Source organism: Ochotona princeps, chromosome 2, assembly GCF_030435755.1.
Source record: "Ochotona princeps isolate mOchPri1 chromosome 2, mOchPri1.hap1, whole genome shotgun sequence".
Taxonomy (NCBI): Eukaryota; Metazoa; Chordata; class Mammalia; order Lagomorpha; family Ochotonidae; genus Ochotona; species Ochotona princeps.
Genome location: NC_080833.1, coordinates 165578461 through 165601647, shown reverse-complemented (window position 1 = coordinate 165601647; position 23187 = coordinate 165578461). Strand labels below are relative to the sequence as shown.

Below are 23187 nucleotides of genomic sequence, written 5' to 3'. Positions count from 1 at the left end.
TATTGGAAAGGCAGATGTGTACAGAGAGGAGGAGAAACAGAGAGGAAGTTCTTCCATCCGATGGTTCACTCCCCAAGTAAGCACAACAGCTGGTGCTGTGCCGATCAGGAGCCAGGAGCTCTTCTTGGTCTCCAACGCAGGTGCAGGGTCCCAAGGCTTTGGACCCGTCCTCGACTGCTTTCCCAGGTCACAAGCCGGGAGCTGGATGGGAAATGGAGCTGCCGGGATTAGAACTGGCACCCATATGGGATCCCGGCACATGCAAGGCAAGGACTTTAACCACTATGTTAATCGCGCCGGGCCCCATGGATGAACCATTTAAAATATGTATTACTACATAATAGCACCTAGGTGAAGGTATCTGTAGACTTCTGATTACAAACAGTCCCTTTATTGTGACTCCTTTTTTATATATGAGGAAGCCGAAACCAAGAGTTCTCCTAGCTGCTACTTCACTCCCCTTTAGCCCACAATAGCCAGGACTAGGTTGGGCCAAGCCAAAGCTGGGAACCAGGAACTCAATCCGGGGGTCCCACCTGGGTGGTACCTCTGTTCCCCAGGGTTGTAGACAAAGCGTAATGTGCGATGCAGTTGTATCATCTGACATCCTCACCATTACAGCCAATGATTAACCCATAAACCCTCATTTTTGACCCAGAAAAAAGCTTCTCATTCACTCCACAGCACTGATGGCAATTAAGTAGCCAGACAAGTCAAACAATTGCAGAGTAAGAGAAGAGAAAGTAAGTTCTTGACAGTGACTGAGATCTTCAGCACCACGCTTGGAGCTGTCCCTCTTTCTAATGCCTTGCTTTGAGAGAACAGCTTTGTCCAGCTGCAGTGGGTGTGCTCTGAGGGCTGGAGCTCTGTGCTCTGTGCAGTGTCCGCCTCTGCCAGTGCACTCGCTCGCCCTGCTGACCAGTGCTCACTCCCCTACTCTCATTTCTTCTCTCGCCACCTTCCCTGTGGCGCGTGCTGTATTCTCCAGACTGCGTGTGCTTTTGAAAATCTGCGTGAATCGCTTTGTCACCCTTAGTGAGCCATTCGGGATGAATGTCCTTATGTCCACCTAAACTTGAGGTACGTAAAGTAAATTCACACAAATCCCTATCTTACTTAGCTAGTTTCAAAATAAGCGATATTACCATTATGTACCATCACGGAAAACCTCCAAGATACATTGTTGGGTGAAGAGATGAGGGTTGCGCAGTGCATATCATTTGCTACCATGAAACTGTCTTCATGTGTCTGCCAGTGAGGACATGTGACATCTCTAGAAGGACACATGACGACCTAAGCATGTCTCTCGCCAAGGAAAGAGTAGCCATAGGAATAGGCTTAAAAACTGCCTTGCAAACTCTTTATAACTTCTACATTTGAATCAGATGTGTATACTAGCTGTCAAAAGATTAAACCATTTAAAACCTAAATATCATAAAACTTACTAGTATTTTAAATATTGCTTAGCTTACTAGATCATTCATTGAACAACTATTTATTGAGTAGCTACTCTTTGCTGGGTAAAAAGACAGCAGATAATCTTTTTTCGAAAGAAGAGATGTCCCCAGACTCCTTCACTTCTCACCCAGTATGGAAAGGCCCAATTGCGTTAGTGATCAGTGGGGAGCTAGCAGTGTGTCCTGCAAAATGCCAAGCTTGGGTTTCAGTGACAACACAAGCTAAACATAAGGCCTCTTGAGCCAGAAATAACGAGTAGTTGGAACGGAGATTCTTCACTGAAGCCAGGCCCTCGTAAGGATTATATCCTTAGTTTACCAAGAAAAAAACAAACAACAACAAAACAGTGAATTAGATCAGAAAAACTATGATGGGAGAGCAAACCTTTGTGGCTCAGACCAGTGTCCAGGTGGAGATCAGAGCCCAGCTCGTGCAAGTTTAGAGGTGGAATTTATACTCTGATTGTTTCCGTAGTGTGAAAGTCAAGAAATTAACTGACGTGTCCTGGGGTGGGGGACCCTCTCCCTAGGGACCTGAGCTTCTCTTAAATGACACATCTTTAGCCTAGCAGTATGGATTGCCTGCAGCTAGTGGAGAACCTGTGTTAGCGGTAAACCATAAAACACACTTTAAGGAACACAGAACTGTTAAGTAGAAATGATCAGAATAAGCTTGGATAAAGTCAGAGAATCAAAAGTACTTTGAGACAGAATAGGTAGATTTGAAGGAAAACCATACAGAACTTACATAAATGGAAAAAGGGATTTTACAGTGTGTGAGTTGAAGTGAAGAATTCAGACCTGTGAAAAAGGTATAAAATTATTCTAGAGAAATTTTCAAAAGAGGCAGCACAGAAAGATTATGGCATGGAAAATGTAATAGAGACATTAAGAAACAAATGATCATTTTTAATAGGCAATCCAGAAGGAGTGACTCTAAGAATCCATATTTGAAAGTACATTTACTGAAAATCCCCAGAATTGATAAAAGTTTTAGAATCTTTAAGTTCAGGAATTGATAGATTGTATCAGAATACTCTATAGTACTCACCCAGTGAAATGCCTGCCATATAGCAAGGTGAATGAGCTGCAACTCCATATAACAACTTGGACAAATATCTTGAATGTACTTTCGAGCCCAAGATTCTGGACATGGCACACAGCGTGCCTGGTTCTGGCCTGGTAACCTAGTAGCTAAAGTCCTCACCTTCAGTGTGTAGTCTGCACTCTAATAACAAAAAATTTCACACAAATAACTTCTTTTTTTAAAAGATTTATTGGGCCCAGCGCATAACCTAGTGACTGAAGTCCTCAGCTTGTATGCACTGGGATCCCATATGGGCACTGGTTTGTATCCCAGCTTCCCTTTGTATCCACTTCCCTTCCAGCTCCCTGCTTGTGGTCTGGGAAAGCAGTTGAGGAAGGCTCAGAGCCTTAGGACCCTGCACCTGCATGGGAGACCCGGAAGAAGTTCCTGGCTCCTGGCCTACTGTCAGTTTGGTTCCTGCCGTTGCGGCCCCTTGGAGAGTGAACCATTTTGGATGGAAAATCTCCCTCTCTGTTTCTCCTTCTCTGTTTACATTTGCCTTTCCAATAAAAATAGATAAATCTTTTTTTTTTTTTTTAAGATTTTATTATTATTGGAAAGCCGGATATACAGAGAGTAGGAGAGACAGAGAGGAAGATCTTCCATCCGATGTTTCACTCCCCAAGTGAGCCGCAACGGGCCGGTACACGCCAATCCGATGCAGGGACCAGGAACCTCTTCCATGTCTCCCACGTGGGTGCAGGGTCCCAAAGCTTTGGGCCGTCCTCGACTGCTTTCCCAGGCCACAAGCAGGGAGCTGGATGGGAAGTGGAGCTGCCGGGATTAGAACCGGCACCCATATGGGATCCCGGGGCGTTCAAGGCAAGGACTTTAGCCGCTAGGCCACGCCGCCGGGCCCGATAAATCTTTTTTAAAAATAAACTTTATTAAAAAAATTTGTTCGTCTTTCTTATTTGAAAGGCAGATTTACAGAGAAAAAAATGCAGAGGCAGAAAAAAGTCTTCCATCCACTATTTCACTCCCCAAATGTCTACAAAGGCCAGAGCGGGCCCAGAGTCCAAAGCTAGGAGGCTAGAGCTTCTCCCAGTTCTCTCACATGGAATAGGGGTACACGGAGTTGAACCATCCTCTGTTGCTTTCCCAGGCACATTGACAGAAAGCTGGAGTGGAAGTGGAGCAGCCAGGGCATGAATTGGCATCCACATGGGATACCATCACCACAGATGCAATGTTAGCCTACTAGGCCTTGGTGCTACCCACAACACACAAAGAACTTCTAAACCTAAATGAGTAAATTGTGGTGTTACTGTGGTTTTTGATATTTTTATGTATTTTATTTGGAAATCAGAAAGAGAGGAATTTTGCACCTGCTGGTTCATTCCCCACATGTCTGCAACCCAGGGCTGGTGCAACTGAAGCCAGGAGCCCAGAACGCGGTTGGCAGGGCTCCAAGTGCTTAGGCCATCATCTGCTGCATACAGTCAGACACGTTTGCAGGAAGCCAGATCAGGATTAGAGAAGTCAAAACTCAAAGCAGGCTGGGTCAGTGGCTACTGAGAACACCTGGCCCTACTGTGTCTGTAAATAATCTCCTTTAATCTTCCCAGCAGATGTCTGAGTTTGAGTGTTGCTTTCCTCCTTTGCAGATAGAGAGCCGAAGTCTAGAGAATAGATGTGTCTCAGGTAGAGTGAGGCAGGTTGGAGGCAGCAGAACCAGGGCGCATGCACAGATAATCTCTTTGCACATCCAACTCTCTGCTCATAATTTCTTAAATAATTACAGTCCTGGGTCTTTTTAAGGTATACATTTCTTTATGGATTATAATATTATATGGAAACAACATAAATGAAAATCCTTTGTTACTGCTCTCCTTAGTGGGTCAAGGCTAATTTCAATACTGTACTTGAGAATTAACATACATCAGTCTCTATGTAGGAGCTGTTATTATTTCTGTTCACTGAGAGCTTAGACATAAATAAAAATCATGCTTGACTCAGGAATATGACTCAAAATTGCTGTAGGAAAACAATGTATTTGTCTCACATTATATTAATCTTGTGGGAAGAACAAAACAAATGTGTGTGTTAAAATAATTGAAAAAGAAAACAAATTGGCCATAATATGGACATTAAAAATATATAAAGCCAAAATATTTGAAAAGCGAGGTGAGACAAAGATCTGTCATCTTGTGGTTCACGCCCCACATGCTCATACAGTCAGGGCTGGACTGGGTCAGGCTGAAACGAGGAGCCAGGAACTCAGGGCTGCACTTACTCGAAGCATTGCCTTTTGCCTCCCAGTAAGCCTGTTAGCAGAAGCTGGCATGGGGAGTAGCCAGGAGGACTCCAATCCAGGCACTGTAATAGGAAATGCAGGTATCCCAGGCAGTGTCTTAACTGCTCCTCCAGGTGCTTGTCCAAAATTAGTATTTTAAATTTAATCACTTTTGGAGTGACTTGTTTCAAATTTGGATTTTATTCAAACTACATCACTGGACTTTTTGCCAGAGTTGAAGATAGTCGAGCAGTCTCATATGTAAATAGTAACAGGGATCATTTATTAAACGCCTGTTTTGTGCCAGAGAGTGTGAAGGGCATATTTTGTCTTTTTAGTCACTTACTAGTATTTAACCCTTTTTATTTAGTAGACACTCAGTGGCTATTTTCTTTTACTTAATTTGATTTTAGGACCAAGCCTATTTTTGCAAGTTTCATAAACCTGTAAGTATGGTTAAATCCAGCCACATCGGGGATGTGTTTGTGGGCTTAGCTATTATTTTTTATGATTTACGGTTGGACTTGACAGCTGTCCTTGTGTTGACAGCTCTTCTGATTATAGCAGTTGTCAAACTCCATCCTTAAGCAGGTTGTAAATCCTGGCTTCTTCCGATTAAAACTGGGTCGGAGCCAATCACAGGTTAACTAGAGGCCAGTATTCTACTACTGTATGTCCCCACTGGTTCGTCCTAAACAGCCTTTGTGCTGTAGCGTGTTAAACCCATTATCTGCCAGTTTCACCTGACTGTTTCTGACTCTTTAGACGTTGGTCCTTCTGTAATTTGGTGATTAACCACAGTCCTTGAGGTCCTTATTGGTGTAAGTGTTGTCTTCCTTATAAATGGCCTGCAAGCCTTCCCCTCCACTTCCTCCACTGGGAATATTAATATCATTGCCTCTGTCTCCCAGGGGAAATCAAGGCTCTCCACGTCCATGTGGTCATGTGATTGCTGAGTGGGTAGGCTTTGTATCCTCACGAGCCCTCGGCCTCGCACGTAAAGCACCATCTGTCCCACTCCAGCCACACTGTTACGGAGCAGTGGGAGGAGGCATTGGAGTGAAAATAAATAAAATAAAAAAGAAAGAAATTCATCATCAAAACCCTGAGGATTAATGGAGTCAGAAGGCTCACTGCTCTGAATGAAAATTCATCTTCACCTGTGCCAGTGTCAGGGCTGCCTCCATGGCACTTGACAAATAGAGGTTCCCAGGGTGCCATAAATTCAACCACTGTTCTAATCCCCATGGACTTGCTCAGGCTTTTCCAACCAAGATGGCTTAGGCCTGATTTTGTGTTTTCCAGCACAATGCAGGCGCCTGTACCCCCCAATAATTTGGTAAAACATGGCACCCTTTGCTGCTCGTCCCACGCTAAGCTTCCCTCCTTGTTGTGAGGGGTGGGCGCTTTCACACAGCCGTCACCTGTGCGTCACTGATGGTGCCGAAGGCAAGGAGATCAGTGAACTCATGAATTCCGAGCCAAATTCTCAGCACTGTACTGAGCATATAAAAGAGCAAAGACTTAAGGAGTTCACCATCTAACTGGTGTAAGATGTATTTTTTTTCAATAGCTACAAGGACACTTCAGAAAGTTCATGAAAAATTAAAGGAAATGATACACTTATCTTGAAATCTATGAATTAGGAATCTTCCAAAAAGTCTCAAAAATACACATTAAAAAAACAGCTGGATTTAAATTTTTTTTCCATCACAATAAATTTTGATTCAGTTTTCTGTGGCTTTTTTTGAAGGACCTTCATATTGCTTGCGCACCTGCATGCGGTAGCGGCTCTGTCACTAGGCAGAGTTCAGGCCTACTCAGCAGTGAGTCTCCAAGTTGAGTGTCTGGCTCCTGTCAGAGTTCAGTTCACTTCTGGGTTTAAAAGGAACTCTGCCCTAGTCCCAGAGCAATAGCTGAGTGGCTAAACCTTCACCTTGCACATGCCATGGTCCCAGATGGGCACCAGTTCGTGTCCCTGCTGCTCCACTTCCCAGCCAACTCTCTGCTCATGGCCTGGAAAAGCCACAGAGGATGGCCCCAAGCCTTGGGACCCTGTATTCACATGGGAGACTTAGAGGAAGCTCCTAGCTTTGGATCAGCTCAGCTCTGGCCATCATGGCCATCTGGGGAGTGAAGCAGCAGATGGAAGATCTTCCTCTCTGTCTCTCATTCTCTCTGTATATCTGCCTTTCCAATAAAAACAAATAAATCTTTATTTTAAAAAAGGAACTCTGTCCCTTATTTTTATATATATATATAATCTTATACATTATATAAATATATGTATATAGTATATATCATGTTATATATTTTATATATTATAATAGTATATGTTATATATTTATGTTAAGTAGCTATTATTTATAATATAGATATGTTATATAAAATATTGTGTTATGTATTATATTCTATATAACAGGTATAATAGTATATTAATATATTTTATATAATGCTATAAAATATATAAATATATAATGTGAAAGTATGTATACTCTTATATATAAGATATATAATTTGCACACATAAATGCACATAAATATATAGAGAACGTACTTCATGCAGTTCAGTATATACCTTTTTTTTAAGTTTATTTATTTTTATTACAAAGTCAGATATACAGAGAGGAGGAGAGACAGAGAGGAAGATCTTCCGTCTGATGATTCACTCCCCAAGTGAGCCGCAATGGCCAGTGCTGTGCCGATCCGAAGCCAGGAGCCAGGAACTTCTTCCAGGCCTCTGACGTAGGTGTAGGGTCCCAAGGCTTTGGGCCGTCCTCGACTGCTTTCCCAGGCCACAGGCAGGGAGCTGGATGGGAAGTGGAGCTGCCGGGATTAGAATTGGCGCCCATATGGGATCCCGGCACGGGCAAGGCAAGGACTTTAGCCACTAGGCCACCACGCTGGGCCCTTGTGTACACTTTTAAGAACATACAGTACTCAGGCACTCAGCCTCTCCGCTGTTTTCTGATTGTTTCTCATTCTCCTGTGAGTCTGTCTTTACATAACTCCCAAGCATTTGTTCATAAAACTTCTGTTTATGTGGATCTGACATTTCTCCTTCAGAAGTACCATTTTGCAGCTCTTCAGTATCCAAACTGAAGTCTCACTTTAGAGTTCAACTTAAACTAAAAAAAAAAAAAAATTTTTTTTTGTTTACTTCTATGCAGTTAGGAAATTGCTAAAGACTCCAGGTAGCCTGTTTTTGGTTGTGATCCTCTAGGCATGGAACTTACATTTTTGCACTCTCTTTCTGGGTTGGTTTCCATGGAGAGATCACTTCACCGCGTGGCGTATGTGGTCTCAGTGTTCCTTCGTGTCTGCAACATAGCACACTTCTGTTTAGCCCGGACTTTCAGGCCTGAGTGCTGAGTTAAATTTGAATACAGTGTGGTCTGGTAGATCCGAATCATTACTATCCTATAATTCAGATTTAAATACTAGGAAGTTTCTGGCTCTGATCCACTGAAAGCTCTGATCTTAAAACCCAACAAAGAGTTTGTCAGAGTAAGTTAAAGCTGGAAATATGTGTGTCGTGTAACTAGTTATGTGCAGACGAAATACCCTCTCGGCCGCTATGCCCTGGCCAGTGTGTCCTCTCCTTTGTCCTGTTCGGAGACTGTCTTCCTTCCAGTCCCATTTGGTGTCAGTGACTCATGATAAAACTTCAGACATCTAAAAGTGTTGGTTACAATTATTTTGGAAGCAAATTTAAATTCTGAAAGGGGTGTTATAATCCTAAATACCTACTGCCGATTGCTGGGCCGTGGGCAAAGGTGGCCTGGCTTCCTCCTTGCTCAACATGCAGCATAGCCCTGAGCCTCAGGAGCTGTGTGGCGGTGGATCCCACGCAGCCAACAGCTGCCCGGACTGGATGGGCAGTCCTGGCTTCCCTGACCGTTTCTCCTACACTCCGTTCTTTCATCAAATGTTAACATTTCTACTGCTAGATTCTAGGGACACTTGGACCAGTGAAAGCAGAGCTGGCATCCCAGTGACCTCCGCTGCGCTCGGGATTGCGCCCTCATTCCGGTTCACTGCACACCACCTCGAGCCCGGGGGTTATGGATGACACTCTGGCGCCTCGCTCTTCAGCATACATAATGTAAAGGGTTTCCAAAGCACTCCCGTGTTCATCATTCATCACAGCCGGGTCTTCCCCATCAGCTCTGTGCCCACTGCACGGCAGATAGCCAGGAAGCCAGAGAAACACACACACACACACACACACACACACACACACACCCTTTTTTTTTTTTTTTTTTTTTTGGAAAGGCAGGGCAACAGAGACATCTTCCATCCACTGTTTTGCTCCCCAAGTACTTGCAGCAGCATGTCAGGCCAGGCCAGGCCCAGGACTCCTTCCAAGTCTCCCACCTGAGAGGCAGGGACATAGGTGTCCTGCCAGGTGCACCGTTAGCAGGAAGCAGAAGAGGCAGAGGCAGGACTCACTCCGCAGCACCTGCCCCAGAAACTGCTCTGCTTTTACTTGAGTACCAGCAGGAAGCAAAAGAAAAAATGTCACTACAAAATCATTTTAAGCCCAACTGGGCCCAGTGGGGTAGCCTAGCAGCTAAGTCCTCTCCTTGGATGTGCTGAGATCCCATATGGGCACCGGTTCTAATCTTGGCAGCCCCGCTTGCAGGTCCCTGCTTGTGGCATGGGAAAGCGAAGGAAATGAAGCAATTTTTCTGCATAGTTTCCTTATTTATTTATTTTCATTTTATTTGAAAGGCGATTAAGGAAATAGACAGCTGGAAGATCTGGTTCACTTCCCGCATGCCCACGACAGCCAGGCTGAACCTGGTCAGGGTCAGACGCCTGGAGGCCCGGTTGGTCTCCATGTGGGTGTCAGCCACCATGTGCTGCCTCCCAGGTTCTTGTGTCTTCCCTGGCAGACTGTTCAAGGAGGAAGCTGTGGCCATGACAGAGGAAATAGCTAAAAGGCAAATTAAGTCAGATTTATAGAGAGAAGGAGAGACAGAGAGAAAAATCTTCCTTCCACTGGTTCACTCCCCAAGTGACTGCAACAGCTAGAGCTGAACTAATCCGAAGCCAGGAGCCAGGAGCTTCTTCCAGATCTCCCACGCAGGCGCAGGGTCCCAAGGCCTTGGGCCATCTGGCACTGCTGTCCCAGGCACAGGCTCAGTAGATAGATATAGCTCTTCAGGAAGTCATATCACACAGTATAGGGATAGAGGATGTGGCCTGCGTTGTTTGTTTCTCAGAGTGGAGTCTTACCTCCTTGCTTGTGTCAACGTGGGTCGTTTCTAGCACCACTCACTCCTCAGATACCAGACTAACATTACTTCCCCCTCCACAGCTTTCAGCTTCAGTCCCCCCAGAAACTTTTGCTCTTCCTTCTTCCTGTTTCTTATTTTACTGTTTTTTATTTGGAATTTGGAGCTGGAGAGATCTTTCATTCACTGATTCATTCCCCAAATGCCACAGCAGCCAACACTGGCCGAAGTCAGGAGCCTAGGACTCTGTCCAGGCCTACCACGTGGGTAGTGGAGGGCCAGGCTCTGGGGCCATCTTCACTGCTTTCCCAGGTGCATTAGCCAGGAGCTGAATGGCAAGTGGAGCAGCCAGGGCCCAAGGGAGTGCTCCTGTGGGGCGGCAGCTGAGCTCCAGCACCGCGACTCCTGCCCGGGGTTCCTTAGAAACAGTGACACAGACTGTAGATAGGACACCACGTTGGGTTCCTCCGGTTCCCTCCCCGACAGCGCTGTGCCAGTGCCTCTCTGAGTTTCAGTGGCTTCTTTGTGTTCCTGCTGACGTGGGCTGTTTTCAAGCCTTCCAAGAGACTACCAAGGTCTCCTAATTGGTTCACCGGCCACCAGATTTTTGGCTCCCTTCAGTCACTCTTATAGAATTACTGTCCTGGCACAGTGGCTAAACTATGTCACTTTCCTCCTTGTTTATATCTGTGGCTCATGCCGTAAAATCGAGACTTCTGAGAATGGCGATCAGAACCCTATGTAATTTTGCCTTCAGTCCAGCCTCCTTTCCTCTGAAAGAAAAGATGTATGTGTTTGAAAGGCAGAGTTGCAGAGACGGAAAGAGGAAAGAGAAACAAAGAGAGAAAGCTACCTTCCATCTGTTGGTTCACTCCCCAAGCCTAGGAGCCTGGAAGTCCAGCCAGGTCTCCCATGTAGGTGGCGGGGACCCAGTCACTGCCATCTTCTTGGGTGCATTAGCCAAGAGTTGGATCAGAAATGAAACAGCCAGGACTCAAACCAGTGCTCATGGGACACGGGGCGCTGCAGGCATTGGCTTAACGCACTGTGCCACAATAGCCTCGTCTGTCTCCCTCCTTCTCTCACTCCCTGAGGCAAACACTTCTTCCAGCACTTCCTGTGGTTTCCTGCTTTGGCTGGTAGTATTCTGTCACTATACAGCCTTTCTTGGCCTGGCACAAGGATTTCACACTATGGCTTTTTAACGTGTGCAGCCGTCTTTCACATCGTTGTTCAAAGCTCAGCATATACAGCACCTCATGTGGTTTTTCTGGTGGCTCATTTTCTTCCTTTTCCCCTGCCTTTGTGGTGTGTGTCTCTGCCAGAGTGTTTATTCGTTCTTTCATATTAAAGTGGGCTGTCTCCGTATTCATATGGATGCTGAAGGAAGGAATCTCACCTGGATCCTTGACAGGGTAGTGCACTATCTACTCAATAAAATGTCTGGCATCAAACTCTAAGCCCTTTCTTTCCTTCTATAAAACATTTTCATTGGGCCCAGCACTATAGCCTAGTAGCTAAATCCTCACCTTGCATCTGTTGAGATCCCATATGGGCACCAGTTCATATCCTGGCTGTTCCACTTTCCATCCAGTTTCCTGCTTGTGGCCTAAGAAAAAATGGAGGACAGCCCAAAACCTTGGGACCCTGCACCCACGTGGAAGACCTGGAAGAAGCTCCTGGCTCCTGGCTTCGGATTGGCTGAGCTCCAGCCATTGCAGCCACTGTCTATATCTGACTTTCCAATTAAACAAATATATAATTTTTTTTACAAAAATAACCTTTTATTGATATATAATAGATCATATTACAAGAGGATGTAATTATATGAAGAATGTTAAATATAGCCTTAAAAATTGTTCTGCCACTTAGCTTAAAACATGGCATCGGAAAGGCTATGTGGTGGCACCACAGACTGAGCTGTGCTCATGATGGTGGCATCACAGGCAGGAATGCCAGTCGAAGGCCTGGCTGCTTGGCTTGCAATCCAACTTCCTGCTAAAGGGCCTAGGATTCAACAAATAATGGCCAAGGACTTGGGTTCCTGGTACCCACATGGAAGAGCAAAGTGAAGTTTCCTCCGCTTGGTTTCAGCCTGCCCCAGACCTAGCTGTGACAGGCATTTGGAGCATCGCCAGTGGATGGGAGAAAATTTCTGTCTCTAATTCTGTTTTTAAATAAATCTTCAAAATACAATAGAGGGTCGATGCCATGGTGTAGTAGGTTATGCCTCCGTCTGTGGTGCTGGTTTGAATGCTGGCTGCTCCGCTTGTGATCCAGCTCCTTGTTTGTGGCCTGGAAAGGCAGCCGAGGACGGCCCAAGCCTCATGTGGGAGACCTTGAAGAAGCTTCAGTCTCCTGCATCAACCCAGCTCTGGTCATTGGCAGCCAGTTGGGATGTGAACCAGTGGATAGAGGATTTCTCGCCCTCGCCCATCTCTCTCCACCTCTCTCTTTAACTGTGCCTTTAAAATAAAAATAAATAAATCTTTAATGAAACAGGACCTCAACAGTAGTATCTCGGAAGCCCCTTGTTTGCAGCCCTGTAGTCATGCGGCTTCCTGTTGCCTCTTAGAGATGACCACGTTCAAGTTTATATTAATGATTTCCTTTATGCTTTCACTGCGTACTTGGAGGTCTAAACAATAATGTTTAATTTTGTCTAGTTTTGAATTTTGATGGAAAGGAATGATACCCTATATATTCTATTTCAATCCCATCTTGTTGAACAGCTGCACAGTTTCTGTGGAGCCTAGAACTGAAAATCTAGTTCTGAGTTGGAACGTGTGTGTGTGTGTGTGTGTGTGTGTGTGTGTGTGTGTGTGTGTGTGTGTGTGTGTGTAGGTTTAATCTGTACTGCTGATTGCCCAGTGAACGCTCTCAGCAGCTGAAGGGGTCCCCTTGCCCTAGGCTGCTGGAGTGAATGTTCTAAAAGCCTGAAGGGGTTTCCCTGCCCTGGGCCGGAGGAGTGAAAATTTCCCTGATTACTCACGTTCATGCTCATTGCTGTCGCTGCTGCATCTTACATGAATTGCCTGTTTGCCTCTCGCTCCCTGGTCTCAGTACCGTGTGAGTATTAGATCTAATTTCCTCGCTGATCAGGGATGCCGGCTTTGTCGTAAATCAGACTTTCACATATATGCAAAAGAGCAGGTGACTGTGCTAGCCCTGTGCTTTCTTTGTGCATCTTGAGGCAACACCATCCCATCTTTATGACACATATTTATTTACTCATTTGAAAGGCAGAGTTGCAGAGAGAGACCTTACATGTGCTGGCTCACTCCCCAAATGACCAGAGCTGCCAGGCAGGAACAGGCCAAAGGCAGGAGCCAGGAACTCCTTCCCAGTCCCACGTGAGTGACAGGGACCCAGGCACTTGGGCCCATCCTCTGCTGCTTTCTCAGGCACATTTGCAGGAAACTGGATCAGAAATGAAGCAGCTGGAACACAAACCAGCACCCACATGGGACGCTGAGGTCTTAACAGCAGCAGTTTTACCCACTATGCCACAATATCGGCCCCTGTGATAACTTAACTGTAGCTTCTGCTCCCTTCTTCCTGTGCTTTGGATTTATCAAGAACACTTATTGGTGCTTTTCATTACTTTTTAAAGATTATTAGGACGGGCTCGGCAGCGTGGCCTAGTGGCTGGGGTCCTCGCCTTGATCCCATATGGCCGCTGGTTCTTGTCCCGGCAGCTCCACTTCCTCTCTGTCTCTCCTCCTCTCAGTATGTCTGACTTTGTAATAAAAATAAAATAAACCTAAAAAAAAAAAAGATTATTAGGACAGGTATACATAGCAAATAAAACTCACATTTAGCTGTTGCATCTCCATGTTTAATACCTGGGTTCAATAACCAATTCAGGCACCCGCTTGCTGCCCTGGGAGCCAGCGGTAAGGCCCTGATGGCTGGGCTGCCTGCCGCTCGTGTGGGAGATCTGCGTTGGCCTCCTTGCTCAGCCCAGCCCACCTCTGCCATATCTGACATTTCAGGAGTAAACAACTGAATGGAAGTGTTCCCTGTGTGTGTGTGTGCGCGCCTTTCAAATAAATGATGTTTAAAAATTTAAAAATGGGCCCAGAGCGATGGCCTAGCTGCTAAATCCTCACCTTGCATCCGCTGGGATCCCGTATGGGTGCCCGTTCATGTCCCACTGCTCCACTTCCCATCCAGCTCCCTGCTTGTGGCCTGGGAAAGCAGTCGAGGACGGCCCCAAGCTTTGGGACCCTGCACCTGTGTGGGAGACCCGGAAGAGGCTCCTGGCTCCTGGCTTTGAATCAGCTCAGCTCCGGCCATTGTGGTCACTTGCAGAGTGAAACAGTACATGGAAGATCTTTATTTCTGTCTCTCCTTCTCTCACTAAATCTGCCTTTCAATAAAAATATAAATATACCTGTAAAAATAAATAAGAAATTTTTTAAATAAATAAGAATTTTTAAACTTCCTTTGATTGATGCTCTAATTACTAAACTAGCCTTATTTCATGTTTATATTTTAAAGTTTAGTTTACTCTGTCTTCAGACACAGAATTAAATATTTGACCTATTTCTGACCTTATGACATAGCTCACATGCCTATCATTATTCTAAAATACAAATCAAAGCAAAATACATACTTTGAAACTATTTTTTTTAATGTTCCTTTTTTCCCATCCTTAAAGAAGAGTCAAGAAGCCTCAACATTTAAAAAAAAAAAGTGTGTTTCTAGGCAGCCAACACAGTCTCATTTGATCTTGCTCAGACTTGAAGGTCCGCTGTGGGGCTGCGTGGTTCTGAGCTGGAGGGCTGCTCGTGGCCCGCGGGCCTCACTGCTGCGCATGCGCCCTTCCTGCCTCATGGTGAACTTGTCCTCCTGTGTGACCCTTTCAGCCGCTGCCTGCGAGTTTCTGGATATCGTGGAGTTGCTGCTCCAGTCTGGTGCCGACCCCACTCTCCGCGACCAGGACGGCTGCCTGCCGGAAGAGGTGACGGGCTGCAAGGCGGTGTCTTCAGTGCTGCAGAAGCACACGGCCGGCAAGGCCTAGGCAGCCGACGGGGAAGCCGCCCTCCGTCCTGGGAGAGTGCGCCAGGGATGAATGAAAGCTTCGAGAAGGCAGCTTCCTTCCCACTCATCTGTGATGCGCGTTGGCTAATAAAATCAGCTGTGACGAACTGGGATTCTGAAGGCTCAGCAGTTCATCCCGCGTGCATGTGTTCTGAGGAGCAGTGCTGGTGATGAGCGCCTGTGCTGTGCATAATGTAATCCAATTCTGCTGAGCATGCTCCGAAATTCATCACTGCTCGGCAGGGCGGGCAAGCAGGAGACAGATCGTAGTTCACAATATTAAACATGGCTGCCTTTGTGAAATCCCACAGGCGCGCGAGGTGGCCAGGAGCACTGTTGCTGACTGGGGAGAGTGGCACACAATCCCCTGGTGCTCATGGGCAGGCAAGCTGACGCTTTGTGCAGCTCATCTGCACAGGGAGCCACCGTGTCTGTTCTTTTGGTGGACAGAATTGGGAAAATAGAAAAGAAGCGTATTCAAGGAGAGAAAGGGCAGGATCTTGTCACGTCAAGGGGTGTAGAGATCTAACTGACCCAGCCACTGAAGATGCTAGTGTGTGACCTCACTCTAGGCCTGACACAGACCCTGCAGGATTCATTGTTGGTTGGGCCACAATTCCTCAGACCAACCTTTCATAGCAGAAGCTAAATCTCCCCTAAACCCTGAGAAAATTAGCTATGGTGTGCCCATCATGCATTGCTGGAATCTCGAATACCTTAGCCTGAACTGCTCAGTCTCTCTGCGTCTGGTTTGTTGTTGAAGTTATGTCTACACACCAGAGAGCTTTTCTTCTGTTTTGGAAATACAAGCATGCCACCGTATTCGGATAGATGGTGTGTTGCTGTTGAAACTGGCTCCTTTGTCTTCCCTTCCAAGCATCAAAAACTTCATCTGGAGAATTCCATCACATTTCTTATATATAAAACAGGGGCTGGAGTTGACGACCTAACCAATACAGACACTGCCTCTAGCGCCTGCATCACATGTGATGCCAGTTCAAGTCCCAAGCTGTTCCACTTCTGATCTGACTCCCTGCTCGTGCACCTGAGGAGGCATTGGAAAGTGGCCCAAGTGCTCAGAATGTTGTACGCCTGTGGGAGACACCCTGGTTAAGCTCCTGACCCCTGGCTCCTGGCTGCAGCCGGGCCAAGCCCCAGCTGCTGCAGCCATTTGGGGAGTGAGCCAGAGGTGGAAGATTCTCCCCTTGCCCTTTCCTCTGTCTCTTTCTGTCTCCAACTCTGCCTTTCCAATAAGCAAAGCAGACCTTCAAAAAACAAAGGTAGATAATTGTCATAAAAGTAGGAAGTAATTTAAAATACAAAGATAATTATTTAAAAGATAACTTTTGTAGCAAATATTAGGATCACAAGTAATAAATTTGCTCAAGGGAGCCTTCACCCGTATACAAGATGTTCCTCCGCTTAAGCTGACTTATCCTTCTGGAACAAGCCCCTCCGCCTTAGAAACAGAAATGAGGTGTACATTTTGCTTATTTTGTGATTTTTCTAGCATAGCATTTTCTGCCATGTAAACCGAAACCATTCACAAACACTGCTCGTTTTTAAATAATCATCGGGGGGTGACATGCGTGGTAGTCCTGCTGGCAGAGCTGCTCTTGTGTTCTGCTCTTCCACCACAGTCCCAAGCTGCATGGCAGCCTGCTGCTTAGCTGTCCTCCAGGCTCTACTCCGTTGAACGCTGGTGACCGTGACAGTGACCAGGACGCCGCATGCAGTGTGCAGGCCACTCTTTGGTAATTTGACTTCAGTATTTTCTAAGTTTGTTCCACCTGTTTTGTCATATTTAAAACTTAGTGGGTTTTTTTAAATTATTTTTATTAGAAAGGCAGATTTAAAGACAGAAAGATCTTCCATCCAATGGTTCACTCCCCCCCCCAAGTGGCTACAGCAGCCAGAGCTGAGCCATTCTGAAGCCAGGAGCCAGGAGCTTCTTCCATGTCTCCAAACTGGGTGTGCCAGATCCCAAGACTTTAGGCCATCCTCTACTGTTTTCCCAGGCCACAAGCAGGGAAATGGAGCAGCCGGGACATAAATGGGCACCCATACAGGATCCTGGCACATGCAAGATGAAGAATTAGTCATTGAGCCATCGCGTCATGCCCTAAAAACTTTTTTTAAGAAATAATTTAACTTGGTTTTTAGTAACTTTTTGTTTAAGATTTAGTTATTTTTACAGAGAAAGGAGAGACAGAGAGAAAGGGTTTCCATCTGCTGGCTCACTCGCTAAGTGGCCGTAGTGGCTAGAGTTGAATTGATCCAAAACTCAGAACCAGGAACCTCCCCCTGGCCTCCCATGTGAGTCCAAGACCTTGGACACTCCCACTGCTTCCAGGCCACAGCAGGTAGCTGGATGGGAAGTGGAACAGTGGGGACATGAATAGGTACCCATAATGGATGCTGGCACTTTAAGTGGAAGGTTAGCTTGCTAAGCCACTCCCCTGGCCCCATTAACTCTGTAATAAAGGTTTACATTTTACATTCAAAGCTATCACTCAAAATAACTATCAAGTGCATTATAGAATCAATTTCCAAAATCTCTATTCTTTGTCACCACTACCTGATTTTTCCAAAACCTTGCAACATATAATGGTCTGTGCTCCTTTCCTTGTGTGTCAAGAGGAGAGTTTCATCCAGGGATGTCAGAGAACACATGGCTTATTTTCATTTCCTTCCAATTACTGAAGTTTTATACTAGTACGTCACATTAACCAGATTTTGAGGTCCATCTCCAAAAGCTGCAGCAGATCCCACAAAGCAAAGAACAGAGATGTTCTGAAGCAAGTCAAACTGCTTTTCTTCAGGTATGCAGTGCACTGCACTTGCATGTAATTCTGTGGAACCAATCAGTGCTTTCATTCAGCGCAAGTTCGATTCTGCCATACGTGCCTTTCCTTGGACGTATTATCCATGTTTCTACTGCTCTGTCCGAGAGAACAGTGAATGATGGGTGGCACCCATGGCTTCCTCCAGGGCTTTGGCAGTGCCGTCCTGGTCCGGTCATGGAGCTCACGGAAGCTGGAAAAGAACAGGAAATAGTTCCCTCTCGCCCAGCTGGGCCCCTTGGCCCATGGGGAGACATGACCCTTTCTCGCTGCCCTTCAAGGAATCTGAGATCACTGAGTTTCTGGGGGTGTCCTTCCAGAATGAGGGTTTTGAAGATTGCGCCTCTTCAATGCCGATGCCCTGGGCAGCAGGGCAGTCATGGCGGCCTGGCTATGGCCACCACCATCCTTGCCACGCTGCGCACTGTGCCCTCACGGAGAGCCTCCTGGGAGAACAAGATCAACAACCCGACAGCAAGCTGCGCAGGGTGACCAGGTGCTGTCGGCCTCATCCCCGCCCCCCAAGCCACACGGCGGTTAACATTGGTGATGGCTGCGCCTCAGCCAGGAGCTGCCCTGCCCCTCTGGGCAACTTGGTTGTGGCCACAGTGGCATGTCAAACACTCGCAGCTTCCTGACCCCTCTCTGTGGAAGAGCCTGTTCTCCAAGGCTCCCCAGCAGGAATCCATGACTTCTCAGAACGCCGCACACCACAGTGTCTGGGCCAAGGACTCAGCACTGGCTTTGGCTCCAAAGAGGGTTTGGGTTTTTTTAAACTTTGTTTTGTTTTGTCTTTAAAGATTTACTTATTTTTCTTGGAAAGTTAGCTTTACAAAGAGAAGGAGAGACAGAAGGATCTATCTGGTGGTTCACTCTCCAAGTGGCCATAGCAGCCATAGCTGAGCTGATCCAAAGCCAGGAGCCCGGAGATTCTTCCAGGTCTCTCACGTGGGTGCAGGGTCCCAAGGAATTGGGCCATCCTTGACTGCTTTCCCAGGCCACAAACAGGGAACTGAATGGGAAGCCGGGCTGCTGGGTTAGAACTAGCACCCATGTGGGATCCCGACACAGGCAAAGCAGGGACTTTAGCCACTTGACTACAGTGCCAGGCCTTCCAACTCAGGGTTTTACACAAGGAAAATAAAGTGAGTAAAGCCAGTTAAAAATAATGTTAAAGCTAATTATATTAGGAAATATCATAGGATGCCTATTTCTGAAGGCCCATTTCAATTATGGTTCAATAGGAACTTAAATAACTGTTCAGCTTTTTTTTATGTTGATCAGGGTTGAAATTCACTTTGTTTCTCTGGTTTGTTGTCTGCAGTGCATGTGAGCACTTATATGTAAATATTTTAAACATTTATTTATTTTTGTTTGAAAAGCAGAGCTACAGAGAGAAGGAGAGAACCAGAGCTTCCATCCACTGGTTCACTCCCAAATGGCCACAATGGCCACATGTATGCCAGTCAAAAGCCAGGAGCCTGGAGCTTCCTCTGGGTCTCCCACGTGGGTGCAGAGCCCCAAGGACTTGAGCCGTCCTCCGCTGCCTTCCCAGGTGCATTAACAAGGAGCTGATTCTGAAGTGGAGCAGCTAGGACTTGAACCAGCACCCAGAGGGGATGCCAGCATCACAGGAGATGGCTCTACCCACTACACCACAATGCCAACCCTAACATCCTTGCCTCTACCCACCTGATTGTCAGTGCCACATTTCTTTGATTGTCTTGTCATGACAGCCACCTCTTGAGTGGGTCTACACATCTAAACCTGCCTGTGCCCGTTTCTGTAGGTCCTTACAAGGGAGAGGAAAGGGGGGAATCATTGCTTTTTCCTTTTTCTGCCTTGCTGAAGTCAGCAGGAGCGATTCCACATCTGCTACAGCTGTCCGGCGTTCGCTTTGCCTGCTGGCCACTCGTCTAAGAAGTGATGACTGAAGTCACAGCAGCATCAATGCACATGGATGAAAACAGGAAAACCAGGAGTCAGAACGACGGGAAAAGCCCAAGGGTCGCAGCCGCCCTCTCCAGGCCCGGGCTGGACTCTTCATGCCTGGAGGGTGCCGGATCGCAGGCAGACACTGCGCATCATCCTCCGCAACAGTACCGTGCCTGGGATTTTGAGATGTTCCCAGAGCTCCTGAAAAGGCCCCTCCACAGCCTCAGGGGGCTATGCACTCAGAGCCCCTTTATTGCTCCTTGTCACTGCATTTTAGGATGAAAAATCTTTGGCTCAGTACAATGGCTCAATTAGCTAATCCTTCCCCTGCAAGTTCCGGGACCCCTTATGGATACCATCTTATTTCCTGGCTGTTCCAGTTCCCACCCAGCTCCCTGCTTGTGGCCTGGGAAAGCAGTAGAGGATGACCCAAAGCCTTGGGGACCCTGTGCCCATGTGGGAGACCCAAATGAGGCCTCTGGCTCCTGGCTTCAGATCATCTCAGCTCCTGCCATTGCAGCCATATGGGAATGAATCAGTGACTGGAAGATCTTTCTGTCTCTGCTCTCCATAGATCTGCCTTTCCAATATAAATAAATAAATCATTTTTAAAAATGAGAAATCTTACTAACCTGGTTTTCATAGTTTTAAAATTTATTTTAATTTATTTTTACTGGAAAGGCAGGTAAACAGAGAGAAGGAGAGACAGAGAGAAAGATCTTCCATCTACTTGTTCACTTCCTGCATTGCTGCAATGGCCAGAGCCGAGCTGATTCTGAGCCAGGAGCTTCCTCCAGGTCTCCCGTGCAGGTGCAGGGTCCCAAGGCTTTGGGCAGTCCTCGAATGTTTTCCCAAGCCACAAGCAGGGAGCTAGCTAGGAAGTGGAGCAACTGGGATACGAACCAGCGTCCAAATGGGATCCCAGCACATGCAAGGTGAGGTTTAGTCACTAAGCTACTGCACTGGGCTCAGTTGTCATAGTTTTGACTGCTTCTCCCAGATGATGTGTCGGGGCATCATCATGCCTTTCTGGAAGAAAGGGCTGAGATTCCGATGCTATAAATACACCGTGGTTTCATTGTTAATCACTGCAGTGGGAGATTGTTAGAGGCCTTGGCCGAGAAGTTGGACTCCAAACTGTTTAACCTGTGGCTCTGCTGCCCGGCGGAAGGGAGCCTGCATGTTGCTTCTGTGTGCTGTCGAGCTGGCGGTCATGTCTCACACTGCTAACTTCTCAGAAGGTGCTCACAGGCATAACTTCATCTGTCAGCCTGCCAAAGGACCCTTGTACTGAGTAGAGAGTGCGCGGGTTAGGAAAGCCACTTGACAGGTTAGTAAAGCTGCTGCCCCACCACACAGTAAGAGAGCCACACTAGCACCAAGCCTGCCAACTTCGAGTCCTCTCTTTTAAACATACAACCGGAAGCTTTAAAACCGTTTTTCCCTTCAGCCTGTGGCTATTTCTTGAGAGTTTCCTGCTTCCTCTTCCTATGTCCTTGTAAATCACGGATACACAGGTTAACTATGGGACGTCTCAAGTTGTTGCATGAGATATCTTGATAAGTCTCAGAGGAGCCAGGGCATCATTGGTAAAGCAGGTAGCAGGCTAACCAGGCTAAGCCTCTGCCTATGACACTAGTACCCCATAGGCAACAGTTGGAGACCTGGCTACTCTTCCGGTCCAGCTCCCTGCTAATGGCCTAAGAAAGCAGCAAAAGATGGGCCAAGTGCTTTAACCTCTGCAGCCACAAGGAAGACTTGGAGGAAGCTCCTGGTGCCTGGCTTCAGCCTGGCCCAGCCCTGGCCATTGTGGTCACCTGGGCAGTGAATCGAATGGATGGAAGTCTCTCTGTGTCTGTTCCTGTCTGTGTAAATTTGCCTTTTACATGAATAAGAAATCATAAAAATCTTTTTTTTTAAAAAAAAAGTCTCATAAGAGGTCACGAGTTATCAATCAGGAACTAAATTTAAATGTTACAGCTGTGTAATAATAGTGTGAGAAGCCAGCCAACTGGCCACATACTGTTATTTCCTCAGCTTGTCAGATAGAAGGGTAATGACCAATGTGGCTTATGTGGGACTGTGTCTATTGCATCTTTTTTTTTTAATGTTTCTGCAACTTAGAGCTAAAAGGTTGCTATAATGCAATGACCCTTTCTACTAGAAGGGTACATCTTGGCTTGGTTTGGCCACTTGGCTGTGTGTCTAGAACAGCATCTTGGAGAGTCACAGGTCGGGTGTGTGACTGGCAAAGATGGGTGGCAGAGGAAGCAGGTGCAGCTGACAGGTGGGACACTTCTGATGTTCATTTGTTAAAGTTGCAGGTAAAAGCTCCTCCTAACCTTCCGATCCCTGAATGGTGACCTCCCTGAATTCATCACAGAGTGCATGTGTAACCCACTCATGAACTTCCAATCCCTCCACTGAGGGTGATTTTCACAGTAATAAGTACTGTATTTGGTCAATTCTGAACTGCATTATGAAAGATCTTCCATCCACTGGTTCACTCCCCAAGTGGCCGCAACAGCTGGAGCCGAGCCAATCCCAAGTCAGGAGGCAGGAGCTTCTTCCAGATCTCACATACAGGTCCCAAGGTTTGGGCTGTCCTCAGCTGCACGGAGCTGGATGAGAAGTGGAGCAGTCGAGACACAAACCAGCACCCCATGGGATCCCCACACATTCAAGGCAAGGATTTAGCCACTGAACCATCATGCCAGGCCCAACCCTCTGGTATTTATTTGAAATTAAGATATCAAGATTATTTTGTTTATGTGCTACAGATATTAAAAAAAAAAAAAAAAAAAAAAAAAAAAGCCCACACTACCAAAGCAACTGCATGCACCTCTGCTTGGAAAAAGACCTTGAGGGCCCGGTGGCGTGGCCTAGCGGCTAAAGTCCTCACCTTGAATACCCCGGGATCCCATATGGGCGCCGGTTCTAATCCCGGCAGCTCCACTTCACATCCAGCTCCCTGCTTGTGGCCTGGGAAAGCAGTTGAGGACGGCCCAATGCATTGGGACACTGCACTCATGTGGGAGACCTGGAAGAGGTTCCTGGTTCCCGGCATCGGATCGGTGCAGTACCGGCCCGTTGCGGCTCACTTGGGGAGTGAATCATCGGATGGAAGATCTTCCTCTCTGTCTCTCCTCCTCTCTATATATATCTGACTTTGTAATAAAAATAAATCTTTAAAAAAAAAAAAAAAAAAAAAGACCTTGAAATTGGGCTATGTTGCAATCTCAGTGCAGGGCCCAGCATAATGGCCTAGTGACTAAAACCTTCACCTTGTTGGTCCGTATCCCAGCTGCTCCACTTGCCATCCAGCTCCTTGCTTGTGGCCTGGC

The 23187-nt window shown here is 46.6% G+C and overlaps 1 protein-coding gene across 2 annotated transcripts in view; it reads left to right on the top strand.

Moving 5' to 3' along the window:
* Positions 1 to 23187, top strand: part of ACBD6 (acyl-CoA binding domain containing 6) — a 188839-nt gene that overhangs the window by 157837 nt on the left and 7815 nt on the right. The window contains exon 8 of one of the 2 annotated variants that reach the window (XM_004598636.3): positions 14891 to 15199. The exons of the other annotated variant lie outside the window; for it this stretch is intronic. Coding sequence (XP_004598693.2) covers positions 14891 to 15045 — 155 coding nt within the window. The 3' untranslated portion in view covers positions 15046 to 15199. Of the gene's footprint in view, positions 1 to 14890; positions 15200 to 23187 lie in introns of those variants that run through there. 2 annotated transcript variants of the gene reach the window in all.